This window comes from Strongyloides ratti, assembly GCF_001040885.1.
Source record: "Strongyloides ratti genome assembly S_ratti_ED321, chromosome : 1".
Classification (NCBI taxonomy): Eukaryota; Metazoa; Nematoda; class Chromadorea; order Rhabditida; family Strongyloididae; genus Strongyloides; species Strongyloides ratti.
Window position 1 is genome coordinate 8,305,660 of NC_037307.1, and position 18,842 is coordinate 8,324,501.

The 18,842-nt window shown below is 26.8% G+C and overlaps 8 protein-coding genes across 8 annotated transcripts; 4 read left to right on the forward strand and 4 right to left on the reverse strand.

Annotated features, from left to right (window-relative positions):
• Positions 1–174: 174 nt before the first annotated feature.
• Positions 175–3,839, forward strand: SRAE_1000258600 (Splicing factor 3B subunit 3; the record flags this gene model as incomplete). Its single annotated transcript, XM_024649679.1, has 2 exons — positions 175–261; positions 309–3,839. 2 exons carry the CDS (start codon positions 175–177, stop codon positions 3,837–3,839), a joined length of 3,618 nt encoding a protein of 1,205 aa, XP_024503532.1.
• Positions 3,840–4,104: 265 nt separating this feature from the next.
• Positions 4,105–5,027, reverse strand: SRAE_1000258700 (Hypothetical protein; the record flags this gene model as incomplete). Its single annotated transcript, XM_024649680.1, has 2 exons — positions 4,105–4,905; positions 4,953–5,027. The coding sequence occupies 2 exons, from the start codon at positions 5,025–5,027 to the stop codon at positions 4,105–4,107; spliced, it is 876 nt and encodes a 291-aa protein (XP_024503533.1).
• Positions 5,028–5,215: 188 nt separating this feature from the next.
• Positions 5,216–6,632, forward strand: SRAE_1000258800 (Hypothetical protein; the record flags this gene model as incomplete). Its single annotated transcript, XM_024649681.1, has 4 exons — positions 5,216–5,401; positions 5,445–6,149; positions 6,193–6,551; positions 6,599–6,632. 4 exons carry the CDS (start codon positions 5,216–5,218, stop codon positions 6,630–6,632), a joined length of 1,284 nt encoding a protein of 427 aa, XP_024503534.1.
• Positions 6,633–6,641: 9 nt separating this feature from the next.
• Positions 6,642–7,700, reverse strand: SRAE_1000258900 (3-hydroxymethyl-3-methylglutaryl-CoA lyase, cytoplasmic; the record flags this gene model as incomplete). The annotated part of the gene is made up of 3 exons (XM_024649682.1): positions 6,642–7,221; positions 7,264–7,595; positions 7,641–7,700. 3 exons carry the CDS (start codon positions 7,698–7,700, stop codon positions 6,642–6,644), a joined length of 972 nt encoding a protein of 323 aa, XP_024503535.1.
• Positions 7,701–8,787: 1,087 nt separating this feature from the next.
• Positions 8,788–9,797, forward strand: SRAE_1000259000 (60S ribosomal protein L11; the record flags this gene model as incomplete). Its single annotated transcript, XM_024649683.1, has 4 exons — positions 8,788–8,808; positions 9,103–9,246; positions 9,290–9,685; positions 9,735–9,797. 4 exons carry the CDS (start codon positions 8,788–8,790, stop codon positions 9,795–9,797), a joined length of 624 nt encoding a protein of 207 aa, XP_024503536.1.
• Positions 9,798–10,300: 503 nt separating this feature from the next.
• SRAE_1000259100 (V-type proton ATPase subunit H) lies at positions 10,301–11,812 on the forward strand (the record flags this gene model as incomplete). Its single annotated transcript, XM_024649684.1, has 3 exons — positions 10,301–10,712; positions 10,752–11,586; positions 11,641–11,812. 3 exons carry the CDS (start codon positions 10,301–10,303, stop codon positions 11,810–11,812), a joined length of 1,419 nt encoding a protein of 472 aa, XP_024503537.1.
• A 965-nt stretch (positions 11,813–12,777) lies between these two features.
• SRAE_1000259200 (Ras-like GTP-binding protein Rho1) lies at positions 12,778–13,666 on the reverse strand (the record flags this gene model as incomplete). Its single annotated transcript, XM_024649686.1, has 5 exons — positions 12,778–12,861; positions 12,925–13,260; positions 13,317–13,481; positions 13,525–13,569; positions 13,616–13,666. The coding sequence occupies 5 exons, from the start codon at positions 13,664–13,666 to the stop codon at positions 12,778–12,780; spliced, it is 681 nt and encodes a 226-aa protein (XP_024503538.1).
• A 916-nt stretch (positions 13,667–14,582) lies between these two features.
• Positions 14,583–18,470, reverse strand: SRAE_1000259300 (Insulin-degrading enzyme; the record flags this gene model as incomplete). The annotated part of the gene is made up of 7 exons (XM_024649687.1): positions 14,583–15,178; positions 15,221–16,429; positions 16,478–17,441; positions 17,490–17,613; positions 17,784–17,885; positions 17,929–17,939; positions 18,435–18,470. 7 exons carry the CDS (start codon positions 18,468–18,470, stop codon positions 14,583–14,585), a joined length of 3,042 nt encoding a protein of 1,013 aa, XP_024503539.1.
• Positions 18,471–18,842: the final 372 nt, after the last annotated feature.

The window sequence follows — 18,842 nt, forward strand, 5'->3', positions numbered from 1 at the left end:
TTTAACTTTATAAAGAATGTATTTATTATAAATACAATTTCATTTATTTATAGAAAGCTTAAATTTATTTTCTTACAAAGAATATATTTTGGAATATAGAACTCGTTTTTGTTAAAAAATTTTTTGAATTACCAATAGGAGGTGTATATATAAAAATATTAAAATAACTTTCTAATGTTTCTATATAATTTAACATTACAACCAAAAACTGTTATAACACATGCTATATCTGGACATTTTTTTGGTAATTCAAAACAACAGGTAATTTTATTATTTTTAATTAATTTTATAAATTAATTTTATTTTAGGAAATATGTATAGCAAGAGGTTCTACTCTTCAATTACTTTTACCAGATCCAAATACTGGAAAATTAGTGACAATATATAGTCAAGAATGTTTTGGTAATATTCGTAATTTAATGGCATTTCGATTAACTGGTGGTAAAAAAGACTATATAATAATAACATCTGATAGTGGAAGAATTGGATTTCTTGAATATATACCAGTAAAAAATATTTTTCAAATTGTTCAAATGGAAACATATGGAAAAACAGGAATTAGAAGGGCTGTTGCCGGAGAATTTATTGCAGTTGATCCAAAAGGTCGTTGTGTTATGATAGCATCGATTGAAAAACAAAAGTTAGTATATATAATGAATCGTGATTCAGAAGCAAAACTAACAATATCTTCACCTTTAGACGCAAGTAGGACACAAACATTATGTTTTGGAGTTGTTGGAATTGATGTTGGTTATGATAACCCAACATTTGCTGCCCTTGAAATTGATATTGAAGAAATTGACAATGATCCTACTGGGGAAAAATTAAAAGAATGTAAGCAAAATTTAGTTTATTATGAACTTGATTTGGGATTAAATCATGTTGTTAAAAAATGTTCTGAACCTCTTGATCAAATTGTTAATTTAGTAGTTTCTGTACCAAGAGGTGTTGATGGTCCTGGTGGAGTTTTATTATGTTGTGAAGGGAAAATAATTTATAAAAATATTATTGAAGGTTTAGAATCATCTATACAAATTCCAAAAAGAAAATTTGCTCTTGATGATGAGTATTCTTCTTCAATGATTGTAAACTGTGTATCTCAATTAAAAACAAAAGGAGCAATGTTTTTCCTTATTCAATTTGAAAATGGTGATCTTTTTAAACTTACAATATCAATGACAAAGAAAAATCCTGTACTGGAATTAACATACTTTGCCACAATGCCACCAGCTTCTGCAATAACTATTCTAAAAACTGGTTATTTTTTTGTTGCTTGTGAAAGTTCAACATCAAGATACTTTCAAATTACTAAACTTGATGATACTGAAGGTGAAAAATTTCTTAGTACAGATGATGATAATGAAAATTTTTATACTCCAAAACAATTATCACACATATACGAAGTTGATCGATTAAATTCATTAAATCCACTAATGAGACTTAAAGTTGCTGATATGATAAATGAAGGATCTCCACAATTTTATGCTTTATGTGGTGCTGGTCCATCATCAAATTTAAAAATTTTAAGAAATGGATTACCAATTAGAGAGGTTGCAGTTTGTCAAATGCCTGGAACACCAACAGGTGTATTTTCAGTAAAAAAATCATTAGATGATATTCATGATGCCTATATTATTGTTTCTTTTGTTAATGCAACATTAGTCCTTAAGATAGGTGAATCTGTAGAAGAGGCTGTTGATACTGGTTTTTTTAATAGTGCTACAACAATTAATGCCTGTCAATTTGGTGAAGATAGTTTTATACAAGTTATACCAACTGGCATTCGACATATAACTGTTAATCAACGTATTAATGAATGGGTTTGTCCAAGCAGGAAAAGTATAACACATGCAGCATTGAGAAATAGACAAGTTGTTATATGTTTGAACACTAATGAATTAATTTATTTTGAACTGGATATGTATAATCAATTAAATGAGTATAATGAAAAAGTACAAGTTGATCATACTGTATTATCAATGGTTCTTTCACCAATTCCATATGGTGAATTTAGATCTAGATTTTTAGCAATTGGTTGTGGTGATTGTACAGTTAGAATTTTTAATTTAGATCCATATGATTGTTTAAAACAAATAACAATGAAATTATTAGATTCACGACCTAGATCATTAATGTTTGTAGAGTATGAAACAGATGAAAGTGACTACAGATCAACTTACTTAAATATTGGTATGGATGATGGTTTTCTTATGAGATGTTCAATTGATTCTGTTACTGGTGATATATCTGATAGTAGAAAACGACACTTAGGAACAAGACCTGTAAAATTATCAAAAATGTACACATCTGGTAAAGATGCATTATTAGCAATCTCAAATAGAATGTATCTTAATTATATGCATCAAAATAGGTTATATATGAATCCTGTTAGTTATGAAGTTTTAGAATTTGCAGATGGTTTTAGTGCTGAAGGTATAAAAGAAGGAATTGTTGGTATTGGAGGTGATAAACTTTACATTTTATGTCCTGAAAAGTTAGGTGAAACATTTAATCAAATTAGTTTTAAATTACAATTTACACCTAGAGATATGGTTTATCATTATGCTGGTACAATGTTTATTGTTGAATCTGACAGTTCAATATTATCACAAAATAAATCTAAAGAACATAAAATAGAAGTTATTAAAAGTATTTTGTCATTAACTGAAATTGATGAAGAAACTTTACCACTTCAATATATTGAATTTTTAAAAGGAAATGATATGCCAACAGAAGAATATGGTTATGAACGTACTTCTGATGGTGAATGGGCTTCATGTTTAAGATTATTAAATGTACGTACAGGTGAAACAATAAAAAGACTTGAATTGGATTCACGGGATGCTGCTTTTTGTTGTACATTTGTAGAATTTCTTCAACATCCTGGAGCTCATTTTGTACTTGTTGGTTGTGCAACTGGCCTAAAATTTAATCCTCATACAAATTCTGGTGGCGCAATTTATACTTTCCATATAACAGATGGAGGTCACAATTTTGAGTTAATTCATGTAACATCAACAGAAGCTCCTGTATATGCAATAACAGAATTTAAAGGTCATGCACTTGTTGGTTGTGGTAAATCTATAAGAATGTATGCTTTTGGTAAAAGAAAATTATTAAAAAAATGTGAAAGTAGAAATATGCCTGTTAATGTTGTTAAAATAGCTACAATTGGACAAAGAATTATTGCATGTGATAGTCAGGAATCAGTTCATTTTATGAGATATATTCAAAAAGATAATAGTATTGTTACATTTTGTGATGAAAATTCACCTAGATACGTTACTGCCATTGCTGTTTTAGATTATGATACAGTTGTTGTTGGAGATCGTTTTGGATCAATTGCTGTTTTAAGACTACCTGAAGGAGTTTTAGATGAAGCTGATGAAGATCCAACTGGAGTTAGAACAATATGGCAACGTGGTGCCATGAATGGAGCATCTCAAAAAGCAAATGTTATTGCACATTTTTATGTTGGAGATGCTGTTACATCTCTTGAACTTGTTCATATTTTAGCAGGAGCAGAAAAATGTATTGTATATGGTACAATTAGTGGTTCCATTGGTATACTAGTACCATTTTTATCAAAAAATGAATTTGATTTCTTCCAAGCATTAGAAATGTATATGAGAAGAGATTTTGTATCTATTTGTGGAAGAGAACATGTATCATATAGATCTTACTATGCTCCAGTAAAGAATATAATTGATGGAGATATGTGTGAACAATTTAATTTATTGGAAAGACTAAAACAATGTGATATTGCAGAAAATCTTCAAAAAACAATTAATGACATATCTAAGAAACTCGACGATATTCGTACACGCTATGCATTTTAAATTATTTTGACATTACCTTTGTTTCTACTGTTTTAAATTTTTAATCAATTAAATTCATTAAATAAAAAAGTGTATATTATCCAATTCCTTTATTTTAAATAAAAAAAATAAACATATCAAATATATTAAAATGAGATAAAAAAATTAGGTAGACTATTTATAATTGTACATTAAAACCAGAAATATTGCACATGGTGTAACAATAGGTACAATTTAATATTGTATATATTAAAAATTATTTAATTAATTATTAAAAATAACAGTACTATGGAAGAAAAAAAGAAGTAGTATTTTTCTTGAGAAGACGTCTATGACGAAGATTACTAGCAACACGAGCAGCATATTCTTCTTGTATTTTTGTATGACTTAAAGGATCAATACGTCCATTATTTACCGGCGTTTTCATTAATTCTTCGTTAACTTTGTTGCTACTAGAATTAATACGAAGTCTCTTCTTAACTTCATCAGGACTTTTAATATTATCCAAGATAGATGATTTTAATGAGATTTGTGATTTTAAATCAGATAAAGTTTCAAAGATGTTGTCTTTTATCTTTCTATCAACTTCAGCTGTCCATTTATTTTCAGGAATACAATTATTATGATCAAATAAAATTTGTTCTTCTGTCGCTCCAGTCTCTTCACATATTTTTTTTGTAACACTTCTTGTTGCAATTTTCTCAGTTAACAAGCATTTGGCACCAACCAAAACGGCATCAGACAAATCTAAATTTATAGCATGGGATGACTCTAAAGCATCCGCATTTTTACATTTACTAAGACATTCCTTCTTTTTATTTTCAAATTCTTCAACAGAAAAAGAAAGATCTTGTTCTGATATACCAACTGCATCAGGAATATCTTTAACATCACCATTTTTTAAATATTCCTTACCAAATTCTTGTAATTTCTGAGTTAATGAATGTGGAGAAATTGATATATTTTGAAGAGATAACTTGCTTTCATTTAATGATTTATCTGCAGATGTCGAAAAACTATTATTCCCAATTGTTTTTAATACTGCACCACAAGACTGTCTCTTTTTTAAACTTTTTTTAAGATGTGTCTAAAATATATATTTATCTATAAAAAGATTTAAATAAATAAAATTACCTTTGTAACACCCCTTAATGGAGTTTCAATAATATATCCAGGAGCAGATAATCTTTTCTTACCAATTTTTGCCATTTAAATTTTAATTAAAAAATAGATAAAAAATAATTAATTGGAGAAACAAGATTTGATTACAACGTATTGACACTATTCCAACATAAATTGGCGGTAAACATGGTTATATTTCAATTAAGTTCAGATAGCCGGCATATACGAACATGTGCATAAACTGAGTATCAAAAAAATCATACTTTTATATATTTATGCCTAATTCACCGGCAACTCCGTCTTTTTCTACACCGTCGACATCAAAGTCATCTTCTGATTCAAATCGAAGGAAATACTCTAAAAATGTAGATTATTTCCAGTCATCAAAATCCTCTTCAAGTACACTATCTAAAAATGAAATCTTGGAACTTAAGTGCCGCTTGGTAAATGTTAAAAAACAGGTAGATATTGATTATGCCGACTATAATATTATTTTTTTAATAGTTAAAAGAAAGAGAGCGCGTTATTGAAGAATTAAATAATAAAACAACAATATCGGATATTATAAAAGATGAAGAAGAAAATAGACCTTATTTGAAACAACAAGTTAAGATTTTAACTGAAATATGTGAGCAATTACTTAAAGCAGTACAGGAGGGAGGTGAAGCTGACAATCAAAGATTGGAATGCATGGAAAATTTGTACTCTGAACATGTAGAAGAGTTAACAAATACAATTATGGAATTAAGAGTAGAAAATAATGAATTGAAAAAGTTAAATACGGAAAATGGAGGGAAAGTAATTAAAATAATACGGGAAAATGAATATTTACGGGAACATACTAAATATCTTGAAGAGAAATTAACAAAATTGACAGAAGATGTTGAAAAAGAAGCTGCTGAAAACAAACGATTAAGATTAGAATTTAAAAAACAGGAGGTTAACCAAAGACAGCTAAATAGTTCTCATGCAAATCGATTAAAGGAGGAGGTTATTGCAGCAAAACATGAATGTAGCATTAAAATGGAAAATGTACGAATATCGGCAGAAGATAAGATTAAAGAGCAAGAACTAGAAATAAAAAAATTAAAATTAAACAGTGAAATGCTCATAAATGAAATATATCGTAAAGAAGATACAATAGAAAAAATGTCTAATTTTATAGAAAATCTTCTAGAGCAAAAGAAAAAATGCTCCCGAGAATTATCTGTACGTTTTATTTTTCATTATAACTTTCTTATCTTTTTCTTAGGAAACAACTGAAATTATAAAAAAAGAGGCGACGCATTTAAAAAATGAAAATTCCCGTTTAAAAAGAAAGCTGCGTGATATAGAACAACAATATAGAGATTTAGAAAATGCATTTATGATAAAGAATAAAGACGATGATGACGAAGGATGTTATAGTCACACTACAATTAAATCACAATTATTACTTTCAGCTAGAGAACAACAACTTGAAAGAGATAAACATACAATTGAAAAACTACAGAATCAAATTGAAGATTTGAAGAAAATTCCTCATGCAACTAAAATTCAAAAATTGTTAGTAGAAAAAAGTATGAAAGTACGTGAACTTGAAGAAAGAATAAAATTGCTAACAGATGAATTGTTACTTGAAAGGGAACAGAGGGAAACAGCTACATGTTTATTGGCAGAAATGACAAAAGATATGAAGGTGTTATGCGGTGAAAAAACTAGTTAGTTTGATATTTTTCCTTTCAAAGCGTTTGAAGCTTTGGATACATTTTCTCTTTTCATTTCATTGCAAATCCAATTACCCGTTTCAACTAATTTATCAATATTTATACCAGTTTTGAAACCAAGATCATGAAGCATGTAAACCAAATCTTCTGTAGCTAAATTTCCTGTTGCTCCTTTAGCATAAGGACAACCTCCAAGTCCAGCTACAGAGCTATCTGCTGTTCTAATTCCTTTTTCAATTGCAACAAGGACATTTGTTAATGCCTGACCGTAAGTGTCATGACAGTGTACAGCTAATTTGGATGCAGGAACTGCTTTCAATACTTCATTCAAAAGATTATCCATTGAACCAGCACTCCCAACACCAATAGTATCACCAAGTGAAACTTCATAACATCCAGCATCAATTAATTGTTCAGTTATATTTGCAACAATCTTTGGATTTATCTTTCCTTCATATGGACATCCAATGATACATGAGACGTATCCTCTAACAGTTAATCCAGAGTCTAAGGCATGTTTAGTTACTTCCTTAAGTCTAACGAGAGACTCATCAATTGTACAATTTGTATTTTTTCTAAACACAATAATTTAATTTAACAATGTATTAACAACTTACTTTGAAAAAGTATTTGAAGCAGCTCCAAAAACTGCAATTTCTTTGACATCCTTATTTTTTAAAGCATTATTTAGTCCAGCCATGTTTGGCACAAGAACAGGATATGAAACACCTTTAGTGTGTTCAATTAATGAAATTACTTCATTATGATCAGCCATTTGTGGTACCCATTTTGGTGAAACATAGCTTGTTGCTTCGACTGTTTTAAGTCCAGTAGTAGTAAGTTTATTAATTAATTCTACCTTTGTTTTCGTAGGAATTATTTGCTTTTCATTTTGCAATCCATCTCTTGGTCCAACTTCAACAACTTTAAAAGATTCTTTTGAGAAATTCTAAACAATGATTATTGTAATTTATCTACATTTATTACGACTCACATGAAATTTAGCTACGTGCAATTTTGCTTTTGATTTATTTAAGATATTTCTTAACATCATTTAATTGAGTATTATGTATGCAGAATATTTTTTTATCAATAAACAAATTAATTTGTTGTATATAAAAAGTAATAACTAGTTTCACTAAAAATATTGTAATTATATTTTTAAACAAGAAAAAAAAAAATATTATATTAATAACTTCTTTACGTATATACTATTTTAGTTGATCTGAACAATGATTACAAATGTATATGAATACTGACGTGTTATCTAATTGCTTATTTTTACATAACATAAAAAAAAAATAAAATGGCCAGATTTTAATAATATACTACTAAACATTTTTTCTGTATGATAAAAGAAAGTAATTTTTAGTATTAAATGTAAATAATCAATCATTTTCTTTTTAAGTAATTTAATAATAAAGTAAACCTCAAAAATTATTTAATGAGAGATAACAAAAAAGTAAATTTTAATTTTTGTGTATTGATTAATATAAAACATTTATGTAAAAAAAATTCTATGAAAATGACAATACTGCAAGCTGATTTAATACAAATATAGTACATTATTTTATAATTGATATATAAAAAAAAACTTTTGTTACATTATATAAAAGTAATTAGAAGTTAATAAAAATTTATCATAGGAACATATTTCCACCGTCTAATATTCTATATAAGAATGATTTTTTAAATTAAGATTATTCAAATTTATTAGCAAATAAATTTAAATATATATTTTTTATTCATTTTTGTTTTGATTTGTTATAAAATAAGTATATCTTTAATTAATTATAGTGATACTATTATGTATTTTAAAAAATGTTACATTTTCTTTGCTAAAAAAATTTAGTGCATATAGAATAAAATTAATTTTTTAAAAATAACAATAAAAGAAAATTATCTTTATAAATCTTTTATTTTTTTTATTTATGTATTTGTTATTCTATCTTAAAATAATATACAATATTTTAAGAAAATACATTTTATCTTATTTAATCATATGTCAAAAGTTATACTATAAATCTTTTCAACGTTCTGGATTTTTTTATTTGTTACCATTGTTTATAAAATCCTACATTTTTGATATTATTTGTAGAAATATCATATGGCTACAAATATTTTTTTATGTAACTAAACTTATGATAGGAAAAATTTTTAAGGTAGACATTTCCCCACACATTTGTTTTAAAACGAAACCTGTTTTCCCAATTGTACTGTGCTGGAAAAGAGACCCTTTTTTTAAATTTATATTTTCTATATGTTGAATCTCCAAAATTGGTACTAAAAAGTGTTATATTACGTTGAACACGAATTTAAAAATTATTCTTTATTTTATGGATTAATTTTTCCTTTCATAAATCATGTTATTTAAATTATTTTTTAATTTAATTTTTAACTTGCCGTTTTGTTACTTAAATTAATTGAAAATAAATTATACTTTTTTTGTGCTATAGGTTGAAACAATGGGTAAGGCTGAACAACTTGCTGAAATCAGAGAAAAGAAGGCTAAGAATCCAATGAGGGATATCAAAATTGCCAAACTCTGCATTGATATTTGTGTTGGAGAATCTGGTGATAGACTTACTCGTGCCGCTAAGGTAAATTTTTTATATTTATAATGAATATAAATAATTTTTTTAGGTCGTTGAACAACTTACTGGTCAAATTCCAGTTCTCTCAAAAGCTCGTTACACAATTCGTTCCTTTGGAATTCGTCGTAATGAAAAAATTGCTGTTCATGCTACAATTCGTGGGTCAAAAGCCGAGGAAATCATTGAACGTGGATTAAAAGTTAAAGAATACGAACTTTACCGTGAGAATTTCTCTGACACTGGTAACTTCGGATTCGGAATTGCTGAGCACATCGATCTTGGACTTAAGTATGATCCATCTATTGGTATCTACGGAATGAACTTCTACGTAGTTCTTGATCGTGCCGGTGGAAAACGTGTAGCCAAGAAGAAACGTTGCACAGCTCGTGTTGGTAAATCACACAGACTTAGTAAAGAGGAAGCTGTTAAATGGTTCCAACAAAAGGTAGTGTTTTTTTTATTATTTATAAATAATAATATTATTTTTTTTTTAGTTTGATGGAGTTATCCTTCCACCAAGACCAAAAGTTGCTCGTTCTAATTACCGCAGACGTTAAATTAAACGAATTAAATTGTTTTTTTGTTATTTTGTTGTCATCAGCAGTTCATAAAGTGTTATATCATATAATTTATTTTATGTTTTTATTATTATAAAGTTACTATAGTGTTCTTTACACGAAAGTCCATTTTATTTTGGATACTCGTGATGTTATCAATTATTAGTGTTAGTCGATATATACATACCAACCATGAATGGTTTTATCATTAAACTTAACTATGTATTATCAACTGACTCCTGAAACGACTTTCGTTCGCGAATTTTGATTATTGGTCTAGGCTGAAACTTTGTCATTTATACATTCGAGTTGTCTTCCTCTAATATAATGGGAAAAATAATATATAATGAGGTTGAAAAAATATTAATCAAGAGAAAACATTTATTTATTTTTTTTATTTCTACTCTTGATATTTATTACCATTTATAATTTTTGTTTATTGTAATTTTATATTTTTCATAATGTTTCTTTTTATTATTTTTTCGTTATATTTATGTTAAAAAATGGGGTGTAGTAGTTCAAAAGATGAGAAATTAAATGTTTTCATTTCAGAGAAAAATATGACTACTTCTGAGGATGTTGTTTCTCAATTTACCCCTGATATGATTAGTGCTACATCACATCTTCAAATTCAAGCTAATGAAGTTCGTAATCGTGATAAACCAAATTGGAGTTCTTATTTAAGAAGTGACATGATTAAACAAGAAGACTATGATTTTGTTATTAATTATGAAAAGTGTACTTCACGAGAAGCTCGTCAACAATTTATTTTGCAAAATCAAATGGCTACTGCCAATACTTTTATTTCACTTATTACAAATATTTCAAAAGTTCCACTTGTAAAATATTCACTTGTTATGCTTGATGATTTATTAAGTGAAGATAAAACACGTGCTGAAGTTTTTAAAGGTGATGGTATTCATGATAAAACTATTTTTTCTTACTTTTTGCCAGTTCTTAATAATCCAGATTTGTTTATTAAAAATCAAATGGCTATTATTATTGCTAAAATAGCATGTAATGGTGGTGTTTTAATGACTGGAACTGATCTTAATGTTTATTTTAGTCTTCTTAAAGAAGAATTAAAAAATAAAGATAATAAATACATTAATACAGCTACCAGATGCCTTCAAATGATGCTTCGTGTTGACAAATATAGATTTGAATTTGTTAAAGGAAATGGTATTATGGATTTAGCTCATGTTTTAAATAACAAAATTAATTTCCAATTACAATATCAAATTATCTTCTGTTTTTGGTGTTTAACTTTCAATGAGAAATTAGCTAAAGCTGTCCAACATGCTGGTGTTATTCCACTTCTTGTTGAAATTTTATCTGAAACAACAAAAGAAAAAGTTATGAGAATCATTCTTGCAACATTTAGAAATATCATTGAAAAAATTGAAGATAGAGAAATCGTCCGTGAATCAGCTCTTCAAATGGTTCAATGTAAAACCATGAAAACTTTAGAATTATTAGAAAATAAAAAACTTGAAGACACAGATATCGTTGAAGATATTGAATTTCTTAACCAAAAACTCCAAGCAAGTGTTCAAGATTTAAGCTCTTTTGATGAATATGTAACAGAACTTCGTAGCGGAAGACTCCAATGGAGTCCAGTACATAAATCTGACAAATTTTGGAAAGAAAATGCTCAAAGATTAAACGAGAAAAACTTTGAATTAGTTAAACTTCTTATTTCAAAATTAGAAGAAGGCGATCCACTTACACAATGTGTTGCTGCCCACGATATTGGTGAATATGTTAGACATTATCCAAGAGGAAAAACGTATGTTTATTTTAAAATTTATACAAATATTTAAAAAAAAAAATTTAATTTTAGAGTTATTGAAAATCAAGATGGAAAAGGAAAAGTTATGAAACTTTTATCTGCTGAAGATCCTAATGTTCGTTATCATGCTTTACTTGCTATTCAAAAACTTATGGTACATAATTGGGAGTACCTTGGAAAACAATTAGATGCTGATAAAGGAAAAGAATCAGTACCTAACTAAAACACAATAAACTTTTATATATATGTACTAAAATTTTTATTTTAACATCCTTCAATTTTTTTTAAAAACAAAATATATTCCAATATTCATTTCTTTCTTTAAATTTTTATATAGCTATTTTTTATATTTAAATTAGAGAAAATTGTTATATTTAGTTAAACTATTTTTATATATTTTTATATTATATGATATAGCAAATAGTTGAGTAGGACACGAACTTTTTTTTAAAACATATATATAAAAACTATTTTACCATAATAAATTATAAAAAAAATTAAATAAATATTGTTACTATTTTTATTTAGTATATAAAAGACATATATATATATATAATTCATAGGAATATTATTATTTTTTTATTTACATAATATAAAATAGAAAAAGAAAATTTATGTAGAATGATATATATATAAATGTATATATATATATATCTATTAGAAAATGTCTTTAGATAAAATTCCTTTAGCAAAATGCTAAAGTCTATTGTTTAAATATCTAAACACCTGGGTGTTTCTAGCTTTTCAATAAATTTTTTGGGACATACACATTTTGTTATTTATATAAATTGAAAAAAAAAACACCACTGAAAAAAAAAAGGAAATGTCATGATAACAAAAAATGGAATATTCATCCTTTCTTTTAAATATATTGAAAATGAAAGGAATCAAAATGAGTTTACAATCTAACATGACAAGATTTTATTCACAGATTGTTCTAACTAAATTGTCTCTGACAAAAATTAGTGTTCAATAGATATGTGAAACTACAATTAGCATTCATCAAATTGTATACAAATAACACTTAAAAATAAATAATTTTTTTTTAAATTTTAATCGTATAATAAAATACCAAATTGCCGTCGATTATTTTAAAACAAATACAGATTATGTTAGAAGAGATGCAAAATATAATTAAATAAAATCTGTCCTTTTTAGTGAAACACACTGTATATGGAATTAAAACGTTTAAAGCAAATCACACTTTCCTTTATTTTTTGGTTTTGTTGCAAGAGCAGCTCTAGTGGCAGTTTCAAAAACGTCACGGACACCCTGGAAAGTAAACAAAATTTTTATTATAAAATGAAAAAAAATATATATATTTTGTAAACATACTTCTTTTGTCTTAGCTGAACATTCAAGGTAAGCATAAGCACCAATTTGCTCTGCCATCGTTTTTCCCATATCTGATTTAACAGTTTCAATTCTATTACGGCTATCAGTACAAGCCTCAGCCTCAGCGCGAATATCCTTTTTATTTCCAACAAGGATAATTGGTACATTAGGACAGAAATGACGAACTTCTGGAGTCCATTTTTCTTGAATATTTGTTAGTGAATCCGGAGAATCTATGCTAAAACACATCAATACAACATCTGTATCTGGATATGAAAGTGGACGAAGACGATCATAATCTTCTTGCCCAGCAGTATCCCATAATGCTAATTCAACCTATAAAAATATATTCACTGTATAAAAAGGCGCCTTTATAAATAAAAAAGACAAACCTGCTTTCCATCAACCTCAATATCGGCGACGTAATTTTCAAAAACAGTTGGAACATAGACGTCCGGGAATTGATCCTTACTAAATACAATCAAAAGGCAAGTTTTACCACAAGCACCATCTCCAACAATAACAAGTTTCTTTCTGATTGTAGTCATTTTTTTTCTCTAAATAAATTTATATAGAAAATTAAACAAAAATTGGAACTACTTCTGATGATGTTCTCGCTTTTCCGCTTAAGATTTTGTTGTCTGCCTTTGGTAAAAGGAGTCCGAAAGGCGTAGCTCTATCAATAAGTTACCTCCTCAATACAACGCAGACATGCAAGAGAATTATTTAGTTGTAAATACATATGAGAATTTCATAAGCTTAGATAACTGGTGTTGGTTTTAAAATTCTTCTCTATGACATGACAGATTTAATTTTTCAGATTTATGTCATGTAGAAAAAAATTCTTTACTAGTTGTAGAAGTTGATTGTTGAAATTGGAAAGTTGAGTGTTTTAGTAATGGATAATGAATGAATTAAAGTCTTTGGTAGAAAAACATCATCAATCTAATTTAACAGTTTTATTTCATTTTTGGTATGTATTGTTTAATGAATGAAAAAATTAAGATATATATTTATAAACTGTTTATATTTAAAATTATTTTATTTTAATAAAATTTCTTTTTAAAAAATAAAATTTGACAAATTGTTTAGAGTATGGGCATAACTTCATTAATTTCTCATTTCAATTACAAAAAAAAAGAAGAATGTTAACAGATACTGTGGTTAAGTTAATATAAATATATACTTAAAAACAATTGAAATATTTAAACTTTATTATATTCATGTACATGTATTTAATGCTTTTTCTATTTCTCATAACATCATTTAAAAATTTTATTGTTATCTTTCAATATACCCTAGAAAATACAAATAACGAGAGAGAAAAATTATATCTTTTTTTGTTAATTTTAAATAAGCTGAATTTTGTACTACTATAAAAGTGTTCTTATTTACAATGAGGGATGTCTTACTAAAAGTATTTTATCGAAAATACATTTAAAGAAAAAAAAATATATATATATAAATAAATATATTTGCGAAATTGCCTAATGATAAAATGATACAAATTTTATTTAAAAAAATGCATAGTAAACAATTATAAAAATCCCATCTTATGGATATCTATAAATAAAAATTATCCTAATATAGAAAAAAAAACTCCTAATAGGTAACTAATAAATTTATATATATATACAAATAAGGATTGAAATTTTTTTTTAATAAGGTAATCCTAATGGTTGAATATCAATAACTGGTTGAGGACTTCCATATAAATCACTTGATGATTTAAATGATTCAGCTGACTTTATCTCTACAATATTCTCATCTGTTGAATGAGTATCAATTGAATCTTTTGTTGCACCTTTTTTATAAACAATTGTCGTTAACTTTTTTCTTCTTGGTGCATTTTTGGCAATAGTCTCATCCCAATATTTAATAATATCTTCTTTTGTTATATTGCGCAATTCAGATATCATATCTTCACGACGATCAAAATGATATGTTCCATCACAAATAACTTCATAATATCTTAATCCTTTCTCATACATAGTTTTAGCTTTTTCAGATATTTTGACAATTTGTGCTGTAATATATTTATCAAATTCTTCTTCAGTCATTGTTTCAAGTTTTGTTCTAAAATTAGCCAAAAATTCTTCAACAGAATCTCTCATAACATCAAAATCTTTATCTCCTTGAATAATAATATGCATACCATAAGAGCCATTAGCAGTTCTTTTACCCAAATGAACAATATAACCCAACTGCTTTTGTGTTCTTAATTCATTATAACAAGGTTCTTCAAGCATTTGTGCTATAACACTTGATTTGACAGAAGAGGAGATATCTAAATTACCGCATTGAAAGACGATGTGCATCCCATTGTTATCGTGAGTATCCTGAAAATGACGATAAATTGCTTCTTTATTTTCAAATAATTTATATTCTTTTGTAGTAACAATTTCATTTGCAAATAATGGTCGACTTCTAGGATATTTAACAGCAATAGTTTTAGATATTGACTCACAAATATCAAGACTTTCTTTCTCTGTTATATTTCCATGATAAAAAAATTCGAGGCAATAATTTTTCCAAAATTGTGGTATAAATTCTATAACATCATTAAATGTGACATCTTCTGAGACAGACAGTAATTGTTTTTTTGACCAATTACTGGTATTTAGTAAATGTGATGTATAATGCATTGCCAAAGCATATGGTTGGTTTTGATAAAAATTTTTAAGAGAACGAATAGTCGATTCATGAACTACTTTAAAATTTTTCTCACTAGGAGTATAATTAATTAATTTTTCAATGGTATCTTTAGCTACTATACCAATTTTCTCATTATATCCTTTAAATTGTGTAAAAAAACCAAAATTTTGTACACTGTGTTTTGTAGTATAACCAGCTAATCCTGAAGCATATAAATCAGCTGCTATATCTATTCCAAAAGATGCCATATAAATGTTAGACAAAATGACATTTGTTGGAGATGCAATTCCAATTGGAGAATGGATACTAAGAACAAGATTACATTTAGGTAGATTAAATTCATTATCCTGTTTAAACCAAATACGTTTAAATTTATCTTCACCAATAATTCTGGGATGTTTAATTTCGGGGGTTTCTCTTTCAACTAAATCAAATTTAGTTGAAATATATCTATTAGGTTCTGGTAAATGTAAAAAGTTAGGTGGATTATTTTCTGCCTTCTTTAATTCTTCAATAAATTCAGATGACAATTTTTCTTTAACATATTCTGTTCCATAAATAATCTCTTTCTCTGCATTTGGTTTACCAGCAAATTTTTGAGCAATAACAGAATATATCATATTTTCTGGTGTTAATCCTAAAAGTACTTGTTTTATTTTAAGTGGATTGAAACTTTCTGACAACCATTTTGCTGTCAATATATCTTCCATTGGTACAGTTTGAAGTTTCAGAGAAAGATTTGTTGCATAAGACATTGGAGATTCACGATCTTTAAAACGAAATCTTGTCCTAGATATTTTTTCATTTTCATCATAAATCCATTCTTGTGGGCCTTCTTTTTTTAAAACACCTATATAATTGAAAAATATTTTTAAAACTTCTTCAGTGTGATTTAAACCTTCATTTGTTAAAGTTATATCAACACAAAACATTTCAGTTCCTTTTGAAATACTTCTAGAACCAGCTGATAAACCAGTGGCCCATCCTCTTTGACGAAGTTCTTGTAAAATTGAACCTTTACCTTCATGTCCAAGTAAATGAGAAATATAATCATTTGGTAAATGTTTGTAATCTGAGGAGAAATCATCTTGTGGGAATTTTAATGAAATTTTTTGAATATCTTTTACAGGAACAATTTCAAACTTAATTCCAGTTTCTGATTTTCCAAAAAATTCTTTTATATTCCATGTTTTACTAGGAACATTTTTATTGACAATCTTTCCAAAATCTTTTTGAAGAACCATTTCTTCCAATTCATCTAAAGTATTTTTACCAACAACACAGAATGTCATCAAATTAGAACTATAGTATTTTTCATGAAATTTCAATAACTCATCACGTAAAGATATGCCATTTTCAAGAGATTTGTCTAGAAGAGTAATTTTATTACCAGTACCAAATCTTGTATAATCTCCACCGGGTTTAGATAATGATCGTTCAATTTGTACAAACCTCCAACTATCAGCCTTAAGATTATTTCTATGTTCAGAATCAACGGCATTAACTTCGCGTTCAGTAGCACTAGGCGTAAATAAAGGAGATAAAAAAAATTGTGAAAATCTATCTAAGGCACCATCTAAATCAGAAGGGCCAACTTCAAAATGATAATTTGTGTGATCAGTATCTGTGTAGGCATTACAATGACCTCCATGTGAACTAATAAATTTTGAGTAATCATTTTCAACAGGATATTTTTCTGTTCCCAAAAATAACATATGTTCACAAAAGTGAGCTATCCCAGGATATTCTCTTGGATCCATGAGATAACCAACATTAACATCTAATGCTGCAGCAGCTTTGTCACATTCCGGATCGTGAACAAGAAGAACTTTTATCTTGTTTTGAAATTCTAAACCACGATACTAAAATTTTTTTTAATTAAAAAATAAAATCAAATAGACAAACTTTACCTCACGTTTATCACCTCCACTTTTTGTAATATTTTCATATCTTTTAACAATTGAATGTTTTTCTGTATTATTTGGAATAGAAGATAGCATCATTCGTTGTGTCACAAAAATAGAAGTCACCCTCCTTAAAATAAAAAATTTTATAAATAAATAATAATAAAAAAAAACTATTATTAAAGTTTTCTTTATTCATATAAATGAATTATAGGTAATTTTAATTATAAATGTTAGTCATAACTAATATACATCTGGAGGGATATATTAAAAATTTAAAAGGCATATAAAAAATATTACCTTTTAGAAAATAAAAGATTCTCTCTTATGATTTCCCCAAAAGATAATCGTTTAACAGTTGATAACAATCCAAATTTTTGCAGCATGAAACCTAAATTAACCCTATTATGATTTTTATCTTTTTTTAAAAAAAAAATTTATTTACAAGAATATATACTTTAAAATAATTATATTTTGGAATAATTTATTTAACTACTTATTTTTTCTAAAACATTTTACAATTTTCTTCAAATATAAAAGAGTTATTTGGAAAAGGGTATCTCGAAAAGTCTAGTCAAATCGCTTTGAGAAAATGTGCTCAAATATATTAAAAAGTTAAAAATGATACATTTTATATATATAGTTAATTATACTAAAATTTTTTGAGAACGGCACAATAACTCTTTCAAATGGAAAATTTTTATCATTTTTCAAATATTTTATCAAGTAAAAAGTACAGTATATATATATACATAATGTTTGGCTTTAACAATATATAAACTATCATCGTTCAAGAATAACATGTGAAAGAAATGACATTATATTTGTCACAACGAATTACTGTATAGAATTAGTCGAATCATAAAATTTCCTATAATTATTCTTTTACTAAATCAGAGAGAAAATAAATTATTTAATGTTGAAAGTAGTCGTATGTTTTAGGTACCTCACTATATAACAATGACACAACCATTGAATTGTAATCATAACATGATGTTAAAAAGGAAAACAACGAAATAGATGTCTGAATAATGAACTTGCATGTTACAGTCATTTTTTTTTTATTGTATTTTTATCATTCATCCAAATAATATTTAGAAGTGTTTTATATTATATTTTTATTGTTACACCAATAATTTGCATGTTCATTTTTTATTATAAATAGAAGTTTCTGACATTTTTATTTCTACTTTTTTTTTATAATTCATAACGATAAAAAAAAAACTTTTTCATCATCGGATAATACGCACAATCTCTGAATGTATTGTGGTATATCAGAAAATATTTTAGTAATGTTATGTACACAATACATATATATATATATATCTAAAATTAATAGAAATATATATAACCTTTTTT